Source organism: Ursus arctos, unplaced genomic scaffold (assembly GCF_023065955.2).
Source record: "Ursus arctos isolate Adak ecotype North America unplaced genomic scaffold, UrsArc2.0 scaffold_34, whole genome shotgun sequence".
Taxonomy (NCBI): domain Eukaryota; kingdom Metazoa; phylum Chordata; class Mammalia; order Carnivora; family Ursidae; genus Ursus; species Ursus arctos.
In genome coordinates, this window is record NW_026623030.1 from 23468845 (window position 1) to 23482117 (window position 13273).

A 13273-nucleotide genomic window follows, 5' to 3' on the forward strand; every position below is an offset into this window, starting at 1 on the left:
AAGCCATATCTTTATCAGAATTGTTTTTATTTTTATTTATTTTTAAGTAGGCTCCTTGCCCAGCATGGGGCTTGAACTCACAACACTGAGATTCAGAGTCTCATGCTCTACCAACTAAGTCAGCCAGGTGCCCCCAGACTTGTTTTTGTTACTAATAGCCTATATGATTCCATCTGTCAAAACTGTTCTACTCACAGACTCTAAAATTATAAACAGGAATAAGAAAATGTTCCAATAAATTGTAAAAATATACTTTGGTTTTGTATTAGGGCAAATCCAGAAAGGATGACTGAAAGGAGGCATAGCAGAAAGTCAGAGAAAATGAGAGGAAGGAAGGAAGAGGGAAAGAAAGGAAGGCAGGTAGGCAGAGGAAAACAGAGATCATGACAGCGCACACATCAGGAAACACAGCGTGACAGAAATGTACACAGTGACACTGAGTGTGAGGAATAACCAAGGACAGAAAAAGAAGCAAAGACGGAAACAGGTAACACAGAACCATCCCCATCCTTTCCTCTCTTGGTATATGGTTGATCTAATAGTTGATCTAAGGACACAAATGAGAAGCCTCGTCATAATTTAGCCCAAACAAGAGGCTAAACTAAGCTGAGGCCTGGATTCAAAACACTTTACTGAAGACTGCCCTTCCCAGCTATGGCTAATGAAAGCAAAATTAACAGCAAATAGCAACGGGAAACAAAGCAGAATTAACAGAATTTAGGGGTGCCTGGGTGGCTCAGTTAGCTTTTGCCTTCAGCTCGGGTTGTGATCCCAGGGTCCTAGTGATCCCGGGGATCCTGGGTCGAGCCCACTCATAGGGCTCCCTACTCAGCGGGGAGTCTGCTTTTGCCTCTCCCCTCTGCTTGTGCTTGTGCATGCTCTCTCTCTAAAAAAATAGCAAAAGCAAATAGCAAATTTTTGACACAGTACCTGGAATGCAAATACATCTATTTAAGTCTATTTACAAAAAAAGGAGAGAGAGGGAGAGAGAGAGAGAGAGGTAAACCAAGAAACAGACTCTGAACTGTAGAGAATAAATTGATGGTTACCAGAAGGGAGGTGGGTGGGAGGATGGGCTGAATAGTTGATGTGATGGGGATTAAGGAGGGCACTTATGATGAGCACCATGTATAGAAGTATGGAATCACTATATTGTCCACCTGAAACTAGAATTACACTGTATGTTAACTAACTGGAATTTAAATAAAAACTTAAAGTAAATAAATTATTTTACACCAAATATTTTTATCCTCAAGAACTAAAACAAAAGTAGTAAGTCAGATCAAGAATTTTAACAGTTCTTAGAATGATTTTAAGATTAAGGTACTACTTAACTATACATTTTCTTATATTATTGGAATAACTTCCTTGTCAGAAATCCTAACCACCTATAAGTTATTTAAAGAAACTGACGACAGTATGTGGGCACTGTCTGTGTCAGAAATATTAAATTTAATGTGCTTCATAACCATGTGTGTTTGAAACCTTTAACTTTATGAATACAACTACCTTAGTATATAATTTATTTTTAATGTTACTGTCACTTGATACAGTAACGCCACATTTATTTTGTTGATAGTTGTAATGTACAAGAATACTTTTCACAGATTTCATTGTTCTTTAAAGGGGAGGTGATATAGTGGGGCTGAGGGGAGTTATAACTTTCAGTACAGTATTCCATAGTTCTTGGTAAGGCAAATTCTAGTATATGGTAGTGTGAATTGTAGCACTATAGGTTGGTTTAATTCCAGAAACCCAGCTGGCCTGAGGAGGGCTGCGGATGTCCAGTCTATGCTGGTTTGGAAGGCTTAGGCTATCATCACTTTGAAAGGCTAGGTTTGGTGTTTTCCTTAAAAATTTAGATCTACTCTATCTTACTGATATGTGGAATTTAAGAAACAAAACAGAGGATCATAGGGGAAAAGAGGAAAAAATAAAAGAAGGCGAAACCAGAGAGGGAGCCAAACCATAAGAGACTCTTAATCATAGGAAACAAACTGCGGGTTGCTGGAGTGGAGAGGGGTGGGAGTGTGGGGTAACTGGGTGATAGACATTAAGGAGGGCATGTGATGTAATGAGCACCGGGTATTATGTAAGACTGATGAATCGCTGACCTCCACCTCTGAAACCAGTAATACATTATATGTTAATTGAATTTAAAATTTAAAAAATGAAAAAAAATGAAAGAGCATTTGGAAAGAAAAAAAATTTAGATCTACTCTAGCAATGAGAGGATTGAGGAACTTTGTTTCTTAAATGATACAGACTGACAATTGGGGGCTGAGCTAATCAGTGGTTCCTTTTGCTGAAATACACTTGTCATACTGCTACTACCAGTTTTTGCAAAGATCCTGCAATAAAACACCACACTGGAAGGGGAAAGAATAATCTTTATTCAGATTTAGCAATTACATTTGGATCTTTGAAAGGATTCAGGTTTGATAAATATTTCTCTACACAAAGCATCCATCCACATACTTTTCAAAACAAAAGAAATAGAGGAATGTTTTCATATGAAAAAATACATTATGTAATATATGAAATGTTTGGATGAAAGCTAATTATCGACAATCATTCTAAATCCTAAAACCCAAAAGCCTCTAGTGAATGTTTACAACTTGATTCAAATATATGCTTTCAAACATGAAATTATTTCTTTTTTTCCTTTTGAGTATGGCATGTCATCCCATAAATGGAAGAAAGTGCACAGAATTCAAAATTTCTCTGACAAAATGGAGGAATCAGCTTTAAGGTTTCCTTTAATTTTTTTTAAAAAGATTTTATTTATTTATTTATTTATTTGATAGAGAGAGAGAGCACAAGCCAGAGTAGGGGCAGAGGGAGGGGTAGGAGCAGGCTCCCTGCTGAGCAGGGAGCCCAATGTGCGGTTCGATCTCAGGATGCTGCGCTCATGACCTGAGCTGAAGGCAGATACTTACCTGACTGGTCATGAGTTTAATTACTGAAGATGGGTGATGGTTACACATGAATTCATTACATTATTTCCTCTACTTTTTATATAGGCTTGAAATTTTCCATAAAAAATGTCTCTTATACGTTTTTTAGTTTTTAAGAGTCTTTTTCAAAAGACTTTACAAAAGTTTACTTAATAATTATGCCATTGTTGGGTGCCTGGGTGGCCCAGTCAGTTAAGTGTCTGCCTTCGGCTCAGGTCATGATCCCAGGGTCCTCAGACTGAGTTCCACATCAGGCGCCCTGCTCAGGAGGGAGTCTGTTTCTCTCTCTCTGCCTCTCCCCCTGCTCTTGCTCTCTCTCTAGCTCTCTCAAATAAATAAAATCTTTGGAAAAAAAATAATTATGCCGTTTTTCTCCATACCATTTTTTCCCTGGAGTTTAACTTTAGAATATTACTTACAAGTTTATGGGAGCTAATTCAGCACTTATGTAAAAGCATAGATACATGTACGTTTTTTAAAATAATTCAAACTAGTAAATGTAAATAAAGGGGCGCCTGGGTGGCGCAGTCAGTTGGGCAACCAACTCTTGGTTTTGGCTCAGGCTGTGATCTCAGGGTCATGAGATTGAGCCCCGCGTGGGGCTCTGTAGTCAGTGCAGAGTCTGTTTTAAGACTCTCTCCCCCTCTCCCTCTGCCCCTCTGCCACCAAAATAAATAAATAAATCTTAAAAGAAGAGAGAGAAAAAAAAAGAGGAGTGCCTGGGTGGCTTTGTTGGTTGAGCCTCCAGCTCTTGATTTTGGCTCAGGTTGTGATCTCAGGGTCATGAGATGGAGCCCCACACTGGGCTCTGTGCTGAACCTGGAGCCTGCTTAAGATTCTCTCTCTCTCCCTCTCCCTCTGCCCCTCCCCCTGCTGTTTGCACTCTTTGTCTCTCAAAAAAAAAAAAAAAAAAAAAAGAAAGAAAATATAAATAAGGACACCAGTCTTGAGTTGCTGCTAAATATAGATCTTAAAAAAAAAAACACGACAGAGCTGGTGTCTTTAAAATTACTGTCAAAATGTGTTGCTTTATGAAGCCAATCAAAATAATCAATGAATTGGGTCACTTAAGCCCCAGTGGTCAAGGCCTTTACTATCTTCCACCTCTTCTACTAGGAGTGGTTTGGAGAACTGAGAAAATAAGACCTAATTATGTACTCCTGCTTTCATAAGACTGGCAGGGAAGGAGTTGAATATGACAAGGAAGGTTTTTTGATTATTTGTGTTAAATGAATCAATGTTTGTAAAGGGCATGGAACAGTGTCTGGATTACAGTAATGAGCTTTGTGTTTATTAAATAAATAAATTTATACTTATCTCATAAAGAGATACCTGAGAATTATTTGAAAACTTGTAGTTCATTACAAGTGGCAGTTTTGTTTCTTATCCAGAACCTTCTCATAAACTCCTTGTTAAATAAAACCAGATTTTTCTCCAAAAATCCACATGCCTTCACTTTTGTATACACACACATACACACACACACACACACACACACATAAATTCCTAGAGTCTTCATCTTTGCAAGAGATTAAGAAAGATCCAATTTCCCTTTGAAAACTGTACTATAACCTTTTAAAAAGAATGACAATATCAAAACCATGTACTGAAACCCTAAATTAAGACACACTGAAAAAAATAAATAATACATTCTTACCTTTCCAAGGTTTTCCTGTTCAGCAATATTTTTTGTATACTGTTCCCTAGGGGATCAACATAATGATTTAGTTTCAATTTACTTCAATTGATTTGATCATACAACTAAATTATAAATTAACTTATCAATCTAAATATAGTAGAAAATACAGACAGTTTAGAGTATTGGAATCAGAATGAAAACCATTACACTCTCTTTCCCCATCTTTAGTCTGTTCTTCTAGTAAACAGTAATTTATGGAGAAAAACCCACAAACCACTGCATAAGAAATTAAGAGAATTAAAATGTTAAGTACTATTTCTGGTTAATTTACACTTAAAACAATGGTAATGCATTTTTGCTTAAGGCACACTCTATTTTTTTATTATATTTTTAAGTTGTAATTTATTTAAGTAATCTCTACACCCAACGTGGGGCTCAAACTCACAACCCAGAGATCAAGAGTCGGATTCTTTTCCGAGTAAGCCAACCAGGCACCCTAGTGACACTTTATTTTTGAAGAGGTTTGTAGAAAGGAGAAAGGATATACATTTTAAATAAACATTAAATAACATCTAACCCTGCAATTTTATTTCTAGGAAGTCATCTTACAAGAAAAACTCTGGTAACTTAAGATGAATGTAAAGACTATTTAATTCACCATTGCTTATAACAGTGAAAATCTGCAAACAAACTAGATGTTAATAGATGGGGAAATATTTAAATAAATTATGGTACATCCATTCAAAGGAATAATATAGAGTTGTAAAAGGGAGGGGATAGATCTATAAATACCGAAATAGAGAGAATTTTAGGTATATAATTAAGAGAAAAACTGAATATGTAGTTTAACCTGATTTTTGTATACATACACATAAAATTTCCCCATGCATTTGCTAACACACACACACACACACACATCAGCAAATGCATGGGAAAAGAATATGGAGTAATTATACACCAAAATATTTTTATTTATTTTTATTTTTAAAAAATATTTTTAAAATTTATTTATTTGAGAGAGAGAGAGAGTGCAAGTGGGGGTAGAAGCAGAGGGAGAGGGACAAGCAGACTCTGTCTGTCCTGAGCCTGGAGCCCGACACGGGGCTCAATCTCACAACCCTGAGATCATGACCTGAGCCAAAATCAAGAGTCGGATGCTCAACTGACTGAGTCACCCAGGTGCCCCTACACCAAAATATTAACAATAGGTATTTCTGAGGCATGACAATGTGGGCAACATTCAGTTTTTGTGTACTGTACTTCACAATGGTTACTATTGTTTTGATAAGCATATCTTTTGTAAACTAAAAAAAACCCTGTAGTTTTCAAGTAAAAATTAAAAAATACAAATAACATTGTATTGAGTTTTTAAACAAAAGTATAATTATACAGATATATATTTTAAGATTTAAAATTTTTTAAAGTAATCTACACACAACATGGGGCTTGAACCTATAACCCCAAGATCGAGACTCGCACACTCTACCAACTGAGCCAGCCAGAAGCCCCAAAAGTATAATTATATTGTAATACTCCATAAGACAAAAAGTGATATTTAAAGTGTTAAGGACAAAGATCGAAGGAGAGGACAAAGGAACCAATGACAAAGAAGATAAAAGAGACTTTGGACCTCAAATTTACACAGAGAAAGTATTTCTGTGTAAAGCTACACTGTAGTAAGAAGTTAAACAGCACAAAACTGGAAATCTAAGAAATCATAAACCACAAAGAGAAATTCTAGCAGCTTAAATGAAGGACGATCCACATTCATGCAAAAAGGGAGGTAAATATGACTAGACTGGAGAGAATGGGAATAAAAAGTACTCGTAGTCCTTGGAGCGCCTGGGTGCCTCAGCTGGTTCAGCGCCTGACTCTTGGTTTTGGCTGAAGTCATGATATCAGGGTCCTGGGATCCACCCCTGTGAGGGGTTTCGGGCTCAGTGTGGAGTCTGCTTGAGACTTTCTCTCCCTCTCCCTCTGCCCCTCCCCGTGTTCCCACTCTCTCTCTCTCTCTCAAATAAATAAATAAATCTTAAAGAAAAAAAGTACTCAAAGTCCTTATAGAGCTGGATTGAAGGCAGAATTTAGACATGGAAATGAGGGTGGAAGGGAACAAATACAATTTTGATGAACCTTTATTTTGACCTTAAAATTTATGAGACACTAAGTCAAACTGTTTATCTTTCCAGCTCTCCAGTGAAAAACAGCTAGGAGAATATAAATGATTTACTCCTTAAAAAGAACTTATTGATATAGTTCGGATTGATTGATTGATTGATTGGGGGAGAGACTGGTTGGATGGGGGAGAGATTGATTGATTAGATGGAGAGAGAGAATCTTAAGCAGGCTCCATGCCTAGTGTGGAGCCTGACACAGGGCTTGATCTCACAACCCTGAGGATCATGACCTGAACCGAAATCAAAAGTCGGCAGCTTAACTGAGCCACCCAGGTACCCCAAGTTTGGATAGCTCTAAATAATTCATTTATTACCCTAGGACTGAGAAATGTCCAAACTGTTTTAGAATTTCCATTTATATTTAATCAAGAAATCAAAGGCTCATGCTCTTTTACCATACAACACTAATATGTAATTTTTAAATTTATTTGATGAATTTATTCAAGAAATAATTATGGAGCACCTGTTATATACCAAGCATACCCTGGGGTTTCAGGAAGAAAACAAGACAGAGTCCTTGTCCTCCAGGAGCTCATACTACATAATTTCTAAAACACTGCTACATGCATTATATTTAACTTGATCTTTGATGGTATAAATTGTTCTCCTTATTTTATAGATGAGGAAATGATTTGCCTAAGGTCACAAAACTCAGAATTGGAAAAACCAGGTTAGAAAGAAATTTTATGAGTCCCTCTTTAGTATTTCAAAATAAAACATCCTGACTCTAAATAAAACTAAAATTTGCAGATAATTTTTCAAAACCATGCTAATTCCTTAGACCTTTGGTCTTATTCAAAAGTATCATAAAAGTAGAAAATGGGATAACAATAAAAATATTGTGTCAATAAAAATGATAATAATAATAACAATATTTTAAACATGTATCTGTGAATTTAGAGTACAATTAACTCCATTTTATTCATAATATTCTTCTGTAGGGGCGCCTGGGTGGCTCAGTTGGTTAAGCAGCTGCCTTCGGCTCAGGTCATGATCCCAGGGTCCTGGGATCGAGCCCCGCATCGGGCTCCCTGCTCAGCAAAGAGCCTGCTTTTCCCTCTCCCTCTGCCTGTCGCTCTGCTTACTTGCACTCTCTAGTTCTCTGTCAAATAAATAAATAAAATCTTTAAAAAATATATTAAAAAAATAATATTCCTCTGTATTACTCTAGCCAGGGAAAAATATTTTTTCTATAGGAAAACAAAGGAATGGTAAAGGTTTAGGATGTATTTTAAAATGATGAAGAAGACTACCTGGCCAGAAAACCAATAGTTCAGGGGCAATATTTCCTTCTTTACTATTTATATTGTAACTTTGGAAGAAATGGAACTTAATTTCTAAAACTTTTCTGTCAAGGATAAAAGTAACTTCTCACATTTGTAAGATATTACCATTGACCATACAGATTTATTTCAGCAAAGGTTATATTCAGTGAAAGAATGTGAATAAGTACATTAAATATGTGTAACATGTCAGAGTATTAGAAGAAATACTCTTCTATTTATAGGACATGTTCAGTCTGGCTTGCATTCCAGGGCATTATATATTTAAAAAATTAGACTCTGCAACATTCCATTTATTAGATTTCCTTTTTGTAACATTAATATAAATGCCACTAAAAATCTCAAGTGCAATCTAGAATAAACGTGAATCCTTATTTTGAGTTCTTACTGGATGGTAAAAATGAAATATCTGAACTGTGGTAAGGGGCAAAGAAAGATTATCTTGTTCAATTACTGCATTTTGTCACAGCTAGCAATTCAACCATAAATGCATTTTTTTTTCCAGGCAGCATTTGATTTATTACAGTATGCTGCAAGCTTGGATTACCAAAAAAATCACCATATAAGGACTAGTGGTATTTACACACCCTTCCTTGTTTTGAAGGCTGGCACACTGCAAACACACAGCTTCTAGCTGAAATACATGCATACACTACACAATGAGCAGGCAGATGACTACAGTCTGGGCCATGTGGTTGTTTAAAAATAGACCAATCTTAGTGCTTATAAAAAAGGAACCATGAAATTATATGTATTCCTGGGGAGGGGAGAATGTGGAGTTATTGTTTAATGATTACAAGAGTTTCTGCTTGGAGTGATGACAAAGGGTTGGTATTATATACTAGTGATCATTGCACAACATTGTGAATGTGATCAATGCAACTGAATTATACACTTAAAACTGGCAAAAATGGCTAATTTTATGTTATATGTTTTTTTTGCCATGATAAAAAAAAAAAAGTAAGCAAGCCAGCAAGAAAATTATGGGTTTTCTACTTAGTTACTAGGGCTGGACTATCAGGAAGATGTTTAACAAGATTTAATCCTAAATAATATCTTAGTATCTGCTTATTTAAGTACTCCCAATCTTAGTAATTTAGTAATTCCATTTTGTTTATAAAACTTCTATAGGCGACAGCCATAAAATAGAATGAAATCTTGCCATTTGCAACAACATAGATGGAGGTGGAGAGTATAATGCTAACTGAAATAAGCCAGTCAGAGAAAGACAAATACCGTATGATTTCACTAATATGTTGAATTTAAGGAACAAAACAAATGAAAAAAGGCAAAAAAAGAGGGAGAGAGACAAACCAAGAAACAGACTCTTAACTATTGAGAACACATAGATGGTTACCAGAGGGGAAGCAGGTGGGGGATGGGTGAAATAGGTAATGGGGATTAAGAGTACACCTATCATGATGAGTACCAAGTAATGTATAAAAATTTTGAATCACTACATTGCATACCTGAAACTATAGAACACTGTAAGTTAACTATTCTGGAATTTAAATAAAAAATTTAGTTGAAAAAAAAAACTTCTATAGGTGAAAACATTAAGTAACTCAAAAACAACAAAATTACTTGCCTAATTGCCTTTCTTTTTTCTTGTTGATCAGAAGAGACATATGCCTTCATCTCATCAGTAGCTCGACGAAGTTGTATTTCTAGGTTCTAAGTGGAAAGACCAAGTTATAGGTTAAGTCCTTGAAACAGAAAAATCTCAGAAAGGTTTTTGATCCATTTTCTTTGCTTTACCTTAATCATACAATTTGTGTAATGGTATCTACTTTCTTCTTGAAGACATTCTTCACGGAGTCCCCTGACTTCCTACAATATATAATTTTAAACGGGCAACATTATTGAAAGAATAATAATCAAATACTGTTTAAACATACAACAAAATACCATCAGTGTAATCTCTTCTTTTGTGATTACAATTTTGTTTACCATAATAGACTACGCTGAAATCTTTTCTAGAGACTACTCATATCACTCTAAAACCTACAGGTTCAGTTATTCACTTATTAAGTACCTACTGTGTGCCCCACTCTGTGCTAGGTGCTGGGGACACAGCAGTGAACAAGACTATAGATTCCTGCCCTCATTCAAGTAGAGGAAACAGACATAAACAAGGAGACACGTAATGAAGGTAGTTTCAGATGGGAATAAGTACTATGAAGAAAAGTCAGCAGTAGAATGTGATAGGGTGACCAAATGGGCAATATTAGGTAGGGTGATCAGAGAAGACCTCTAGGAGGAGGTAGCATTTAGGCTGAGACCTGATGATGAAAAGGAGAGATGGAGGCAGAGTGTCCCAGAGAGAGGAGGATAAGCAAAAGCCGTGAGGTGAAAACAAGCTTGGCCTGTTTGATGTGCAGGAAGGCGGCAAGTATGACTGTGGCCCTGTGGATGAGGAGCAGAGCACATGGACATGAAGTTCATGAGGCGGGGGGCCTTGCAGACCATAGTTTGGAAGTTAGATTTTAAGTGCAATGGGAAGACAGTGGAAGGTGGCTTAAGTTTTCTACAGGTTTCTTTGGCTCTCTATGGAGAAAAAACTTTAGGAAGGCGAGGGTGGAGGTGGAAGAGCACGTCTGGGTTACTGTGGCAGGCTAGGAGATGCATGATGAGGGCCCGGACTTTGGTGGTTGTGGTACAGATGGAGAATTCAGTATGTACGCATCAAGTCTGAAGAAATAAAGATCTTTGGAACTTAGGAAACTGGCTCAGGGGCTAAGGATAAAGATTTGGAAATCTTTTGATGTTGGTGTAATGAAAACATGCATGCACAGGCAGTTTCTGCTAAATTGTTAAAATAAAAATTTTCTTCTTACCTGTTCTAATTTGGATCGATTGCTTTCGAGGCCTGCTGCACAGCTATCATACTGAGATTTCTTTTCATCACACTCCTGGGTTAGTTCCTAATATGAAAGGATAAATGATTGAATAGGTGGAAAACAAAGGCCTAAAATGTGGCTCTGAAACAATGCATGCCCTTGTCGGTCTTGTAACTTAACTCTAAGCTTCTTGGCATACTTAAGAGTTATTTATACAACAATCAGACATTTGAGAATTATGACAGATGAAGGTGCTGATAAAAATAATAGCTACCATGTATTGAGCTGTGTGCCAGGCTCTTTATTAGGAGCTGGGGATACAACAGTGAGCAAAACAGCCAAAATCCTTCCCCTAAAGTATGTTCAGACAAGTAAACAGCTATCATGGGCAAATATAAGTGTTATAGGAGAACGCGGGGCTCTCATAGGACCTAACCCAGGCTTGGAGATCGGCAGGGATAGAGAAACTGATATCTAAGTTGAGGGATGAAGGATTAGTATAATAGTTAGGGGCGAGGGTGCACAAGGGAGGAGAATGTTCAGGAAAAAAGAACACTATGTATGAAAGCTTGGGAGGCAGAAAGAAGAATAATTTAAGACGAACAAGTAGTTCATTATATTGGAGTATGTCTGGGAAGTGGGAGAAGATGCTGAAATCTTTGGCAGGGACTTGGTCAGAAATTTGGACACCATGGTAGAGCCTCTGAGCTTTACCCTTGTCAGTGATTCAATCTCACCACAACCCCTTGAGGTAGGTATTAATATCACCAACACCATGCTGAGAGAAAGTTCGTGGAGGCCAAGGACCTTGCCAAAGATTATACTGCTGAAAAGGGGTATCAGAATTTGAATTCAGGCTGTTCGAGTAGTTTCAAAGTTTCTTCAAATATAATATTTTGGGTTAGATAACTTGAAAATCTTCTATAAATACTTAGAAATGTTAAAAATATCTGCATATACTTGATAAGGTGGAGTAAACATCTTTTCAAATCCAGAGTGGAAACGAACTTCTCAAGGAAGTAAGAGGAATTACCAGGGACAGAAACAAAGGATGGCACCCTGAGCCTGCCCTTGGTGAAGGAAGCTGGGAGCAGTCAATCTTGGTAACGGAGGGATTCTAATATTCAGGCAGGGCAGAAGACAGAGTGGAAAGTTAGAATGGAGAACCCCACAGAATCCAAGCTTTTTTTCAGCGTGGGTGTAAAGGGTTAACACCAGGCCTGGACTGAAGCAAGCCAGCCTCAGAATGACCTTGGTTTCACATAGCAGTTTCTGTGGGAACAGGAGAGTTAACACAAATGGGTAATGTTGTGTGTGCTTCCTTTGTTGTGTGGGACTGCATCTGGTTTGGGGTAACTAGCACAGTAGAAAAAAATGGTGGGGTGCTTGCTGTGGAGAACATACACTGAAACTGGAATGACAGAAGATTAGCATGGCTCCTGCACAAGGATGACACGCAAATTCGTGAAGCGTTCCATACTAAAAAAGAAAAAACAAAAACAAAACTGGTGGGAGCTCTTTCCTGGGCCCAGACTTAGTTTGTGGCGACAAGGCTAAACACACCAAGAAGGTCAGAATCATCGGTAAATATGGGACCTGTTATGGTGTCTCCCTCAGGAAATTGATGAAGACGGAAATAAGCCAGCACGAGAAGTACTTGATCCTTCTGTGGCAAAACCAAGATGAAAAGAAAAGCAGTAGGGATCTGGCACTGTGGTTCCTGCGTGAAAACTGTAGTGGGTGGGGCCCGGACCTACAGCACCACTTTTGCCCTCACAGGAACGTCTGAAGGAATTGAAAGACCGGTAGAAGCTCTACCATTTGAAACACTGCTGGTCTATGACAAATGGGCTAACTTATGCATCAAAATTACTTTGGTTTGCTGTTAAATTTGTTAATTAGATGTTCTGATTTTCATTGCATTAATTTTGCTTTCTCAAAAGAGGCTTGGAAATGAAAATCCTAATTTTTATTGGAAAAAGGAAACTGGTAGTAAAAAGGAGCTGTGACTTTTCTGTATCAAAGGGACCTACAGATACCTAAGGCTCTCATGGGTGACAGTCATACACACCCTAAATGGGAGAAGGGGCAACAGAGGCTGTGGCTGCTGGGCCTCTCAATGAGATGAAGATACTATAGAAGATGACAGCCTTTTTTTTTTTTTTTTTTTTTTGCTCTGTAAGTCTGATGGCTAAACTAACCAGTAAATGCACCTGTGCTGCTGCAGCGGCAACTGGAGGAAAGGGACCTGTCATCAGGCAGGTCTGGGTTTGAATTTACCCTTACCTACATGAACTGCTAAGCTGAGATATTAATTCAAAATTAGCTCTAAGCTGGTGATATTCCTAAAACACCTGGCAGAGCCAACTACAAAGCC

At 37.5% G+C, this 13273-nt stretch overlaps 1 protein-coding gene, 1 non-coding gene and 1 pseudogene across 8 annotated transcripts in view; 2 read left to right on the forward strand and 1 right to left on the reverse strand.

Moving 5' to 3' along the window:
• The window catches only part of IFT81 (intraflagellar transport 81), a 205843-nt gene that overhangs the window by 26794 nt on the left and 165776 nt on the right, over nucleotides 1-13273 (reverse strand). For all 7 annotated transcript variants that reach the window (XM_057305812.1, XM_057305813.1, XM_057305818.1 and 4 more), the window contains 4 exons: nucleotides 10894-10980; nucleotides 9815-9886; nucleotides 9645-9730; nucleotides 4615-4660 (listed from right to left, as the gene is read on the reverse strand). In XM_057305812.1, the coding sequence (XP_057161795.1) occupies nucleotides 4615-4660; nucleotides 9645-9730; nucleotides 9815-9886; nucleotides 10894-10980 (291 nt within the window). The remainder of the gene's footprint in view (nucleotides 1-4614; nucleotides 4661-9644; nucleotides 9731-9814; nucleotides 9887-10893; nucleotides 10981-13273) is intronic.
• LOC113267104 (60S ribosomal protein L37a-like) lies at nucleotides 11135-12705 on the forward strand (annotated as a pseudogene).
• LOC113267120 (U6 spliceosomal RNA) lies at nucleotides 12279-12380 on the forward strand. The gene has a single exon (XR_003320598.1). It is a non-coding gene; the product is annotated as a U6 spliceosomal RNA (small nuclear RNA).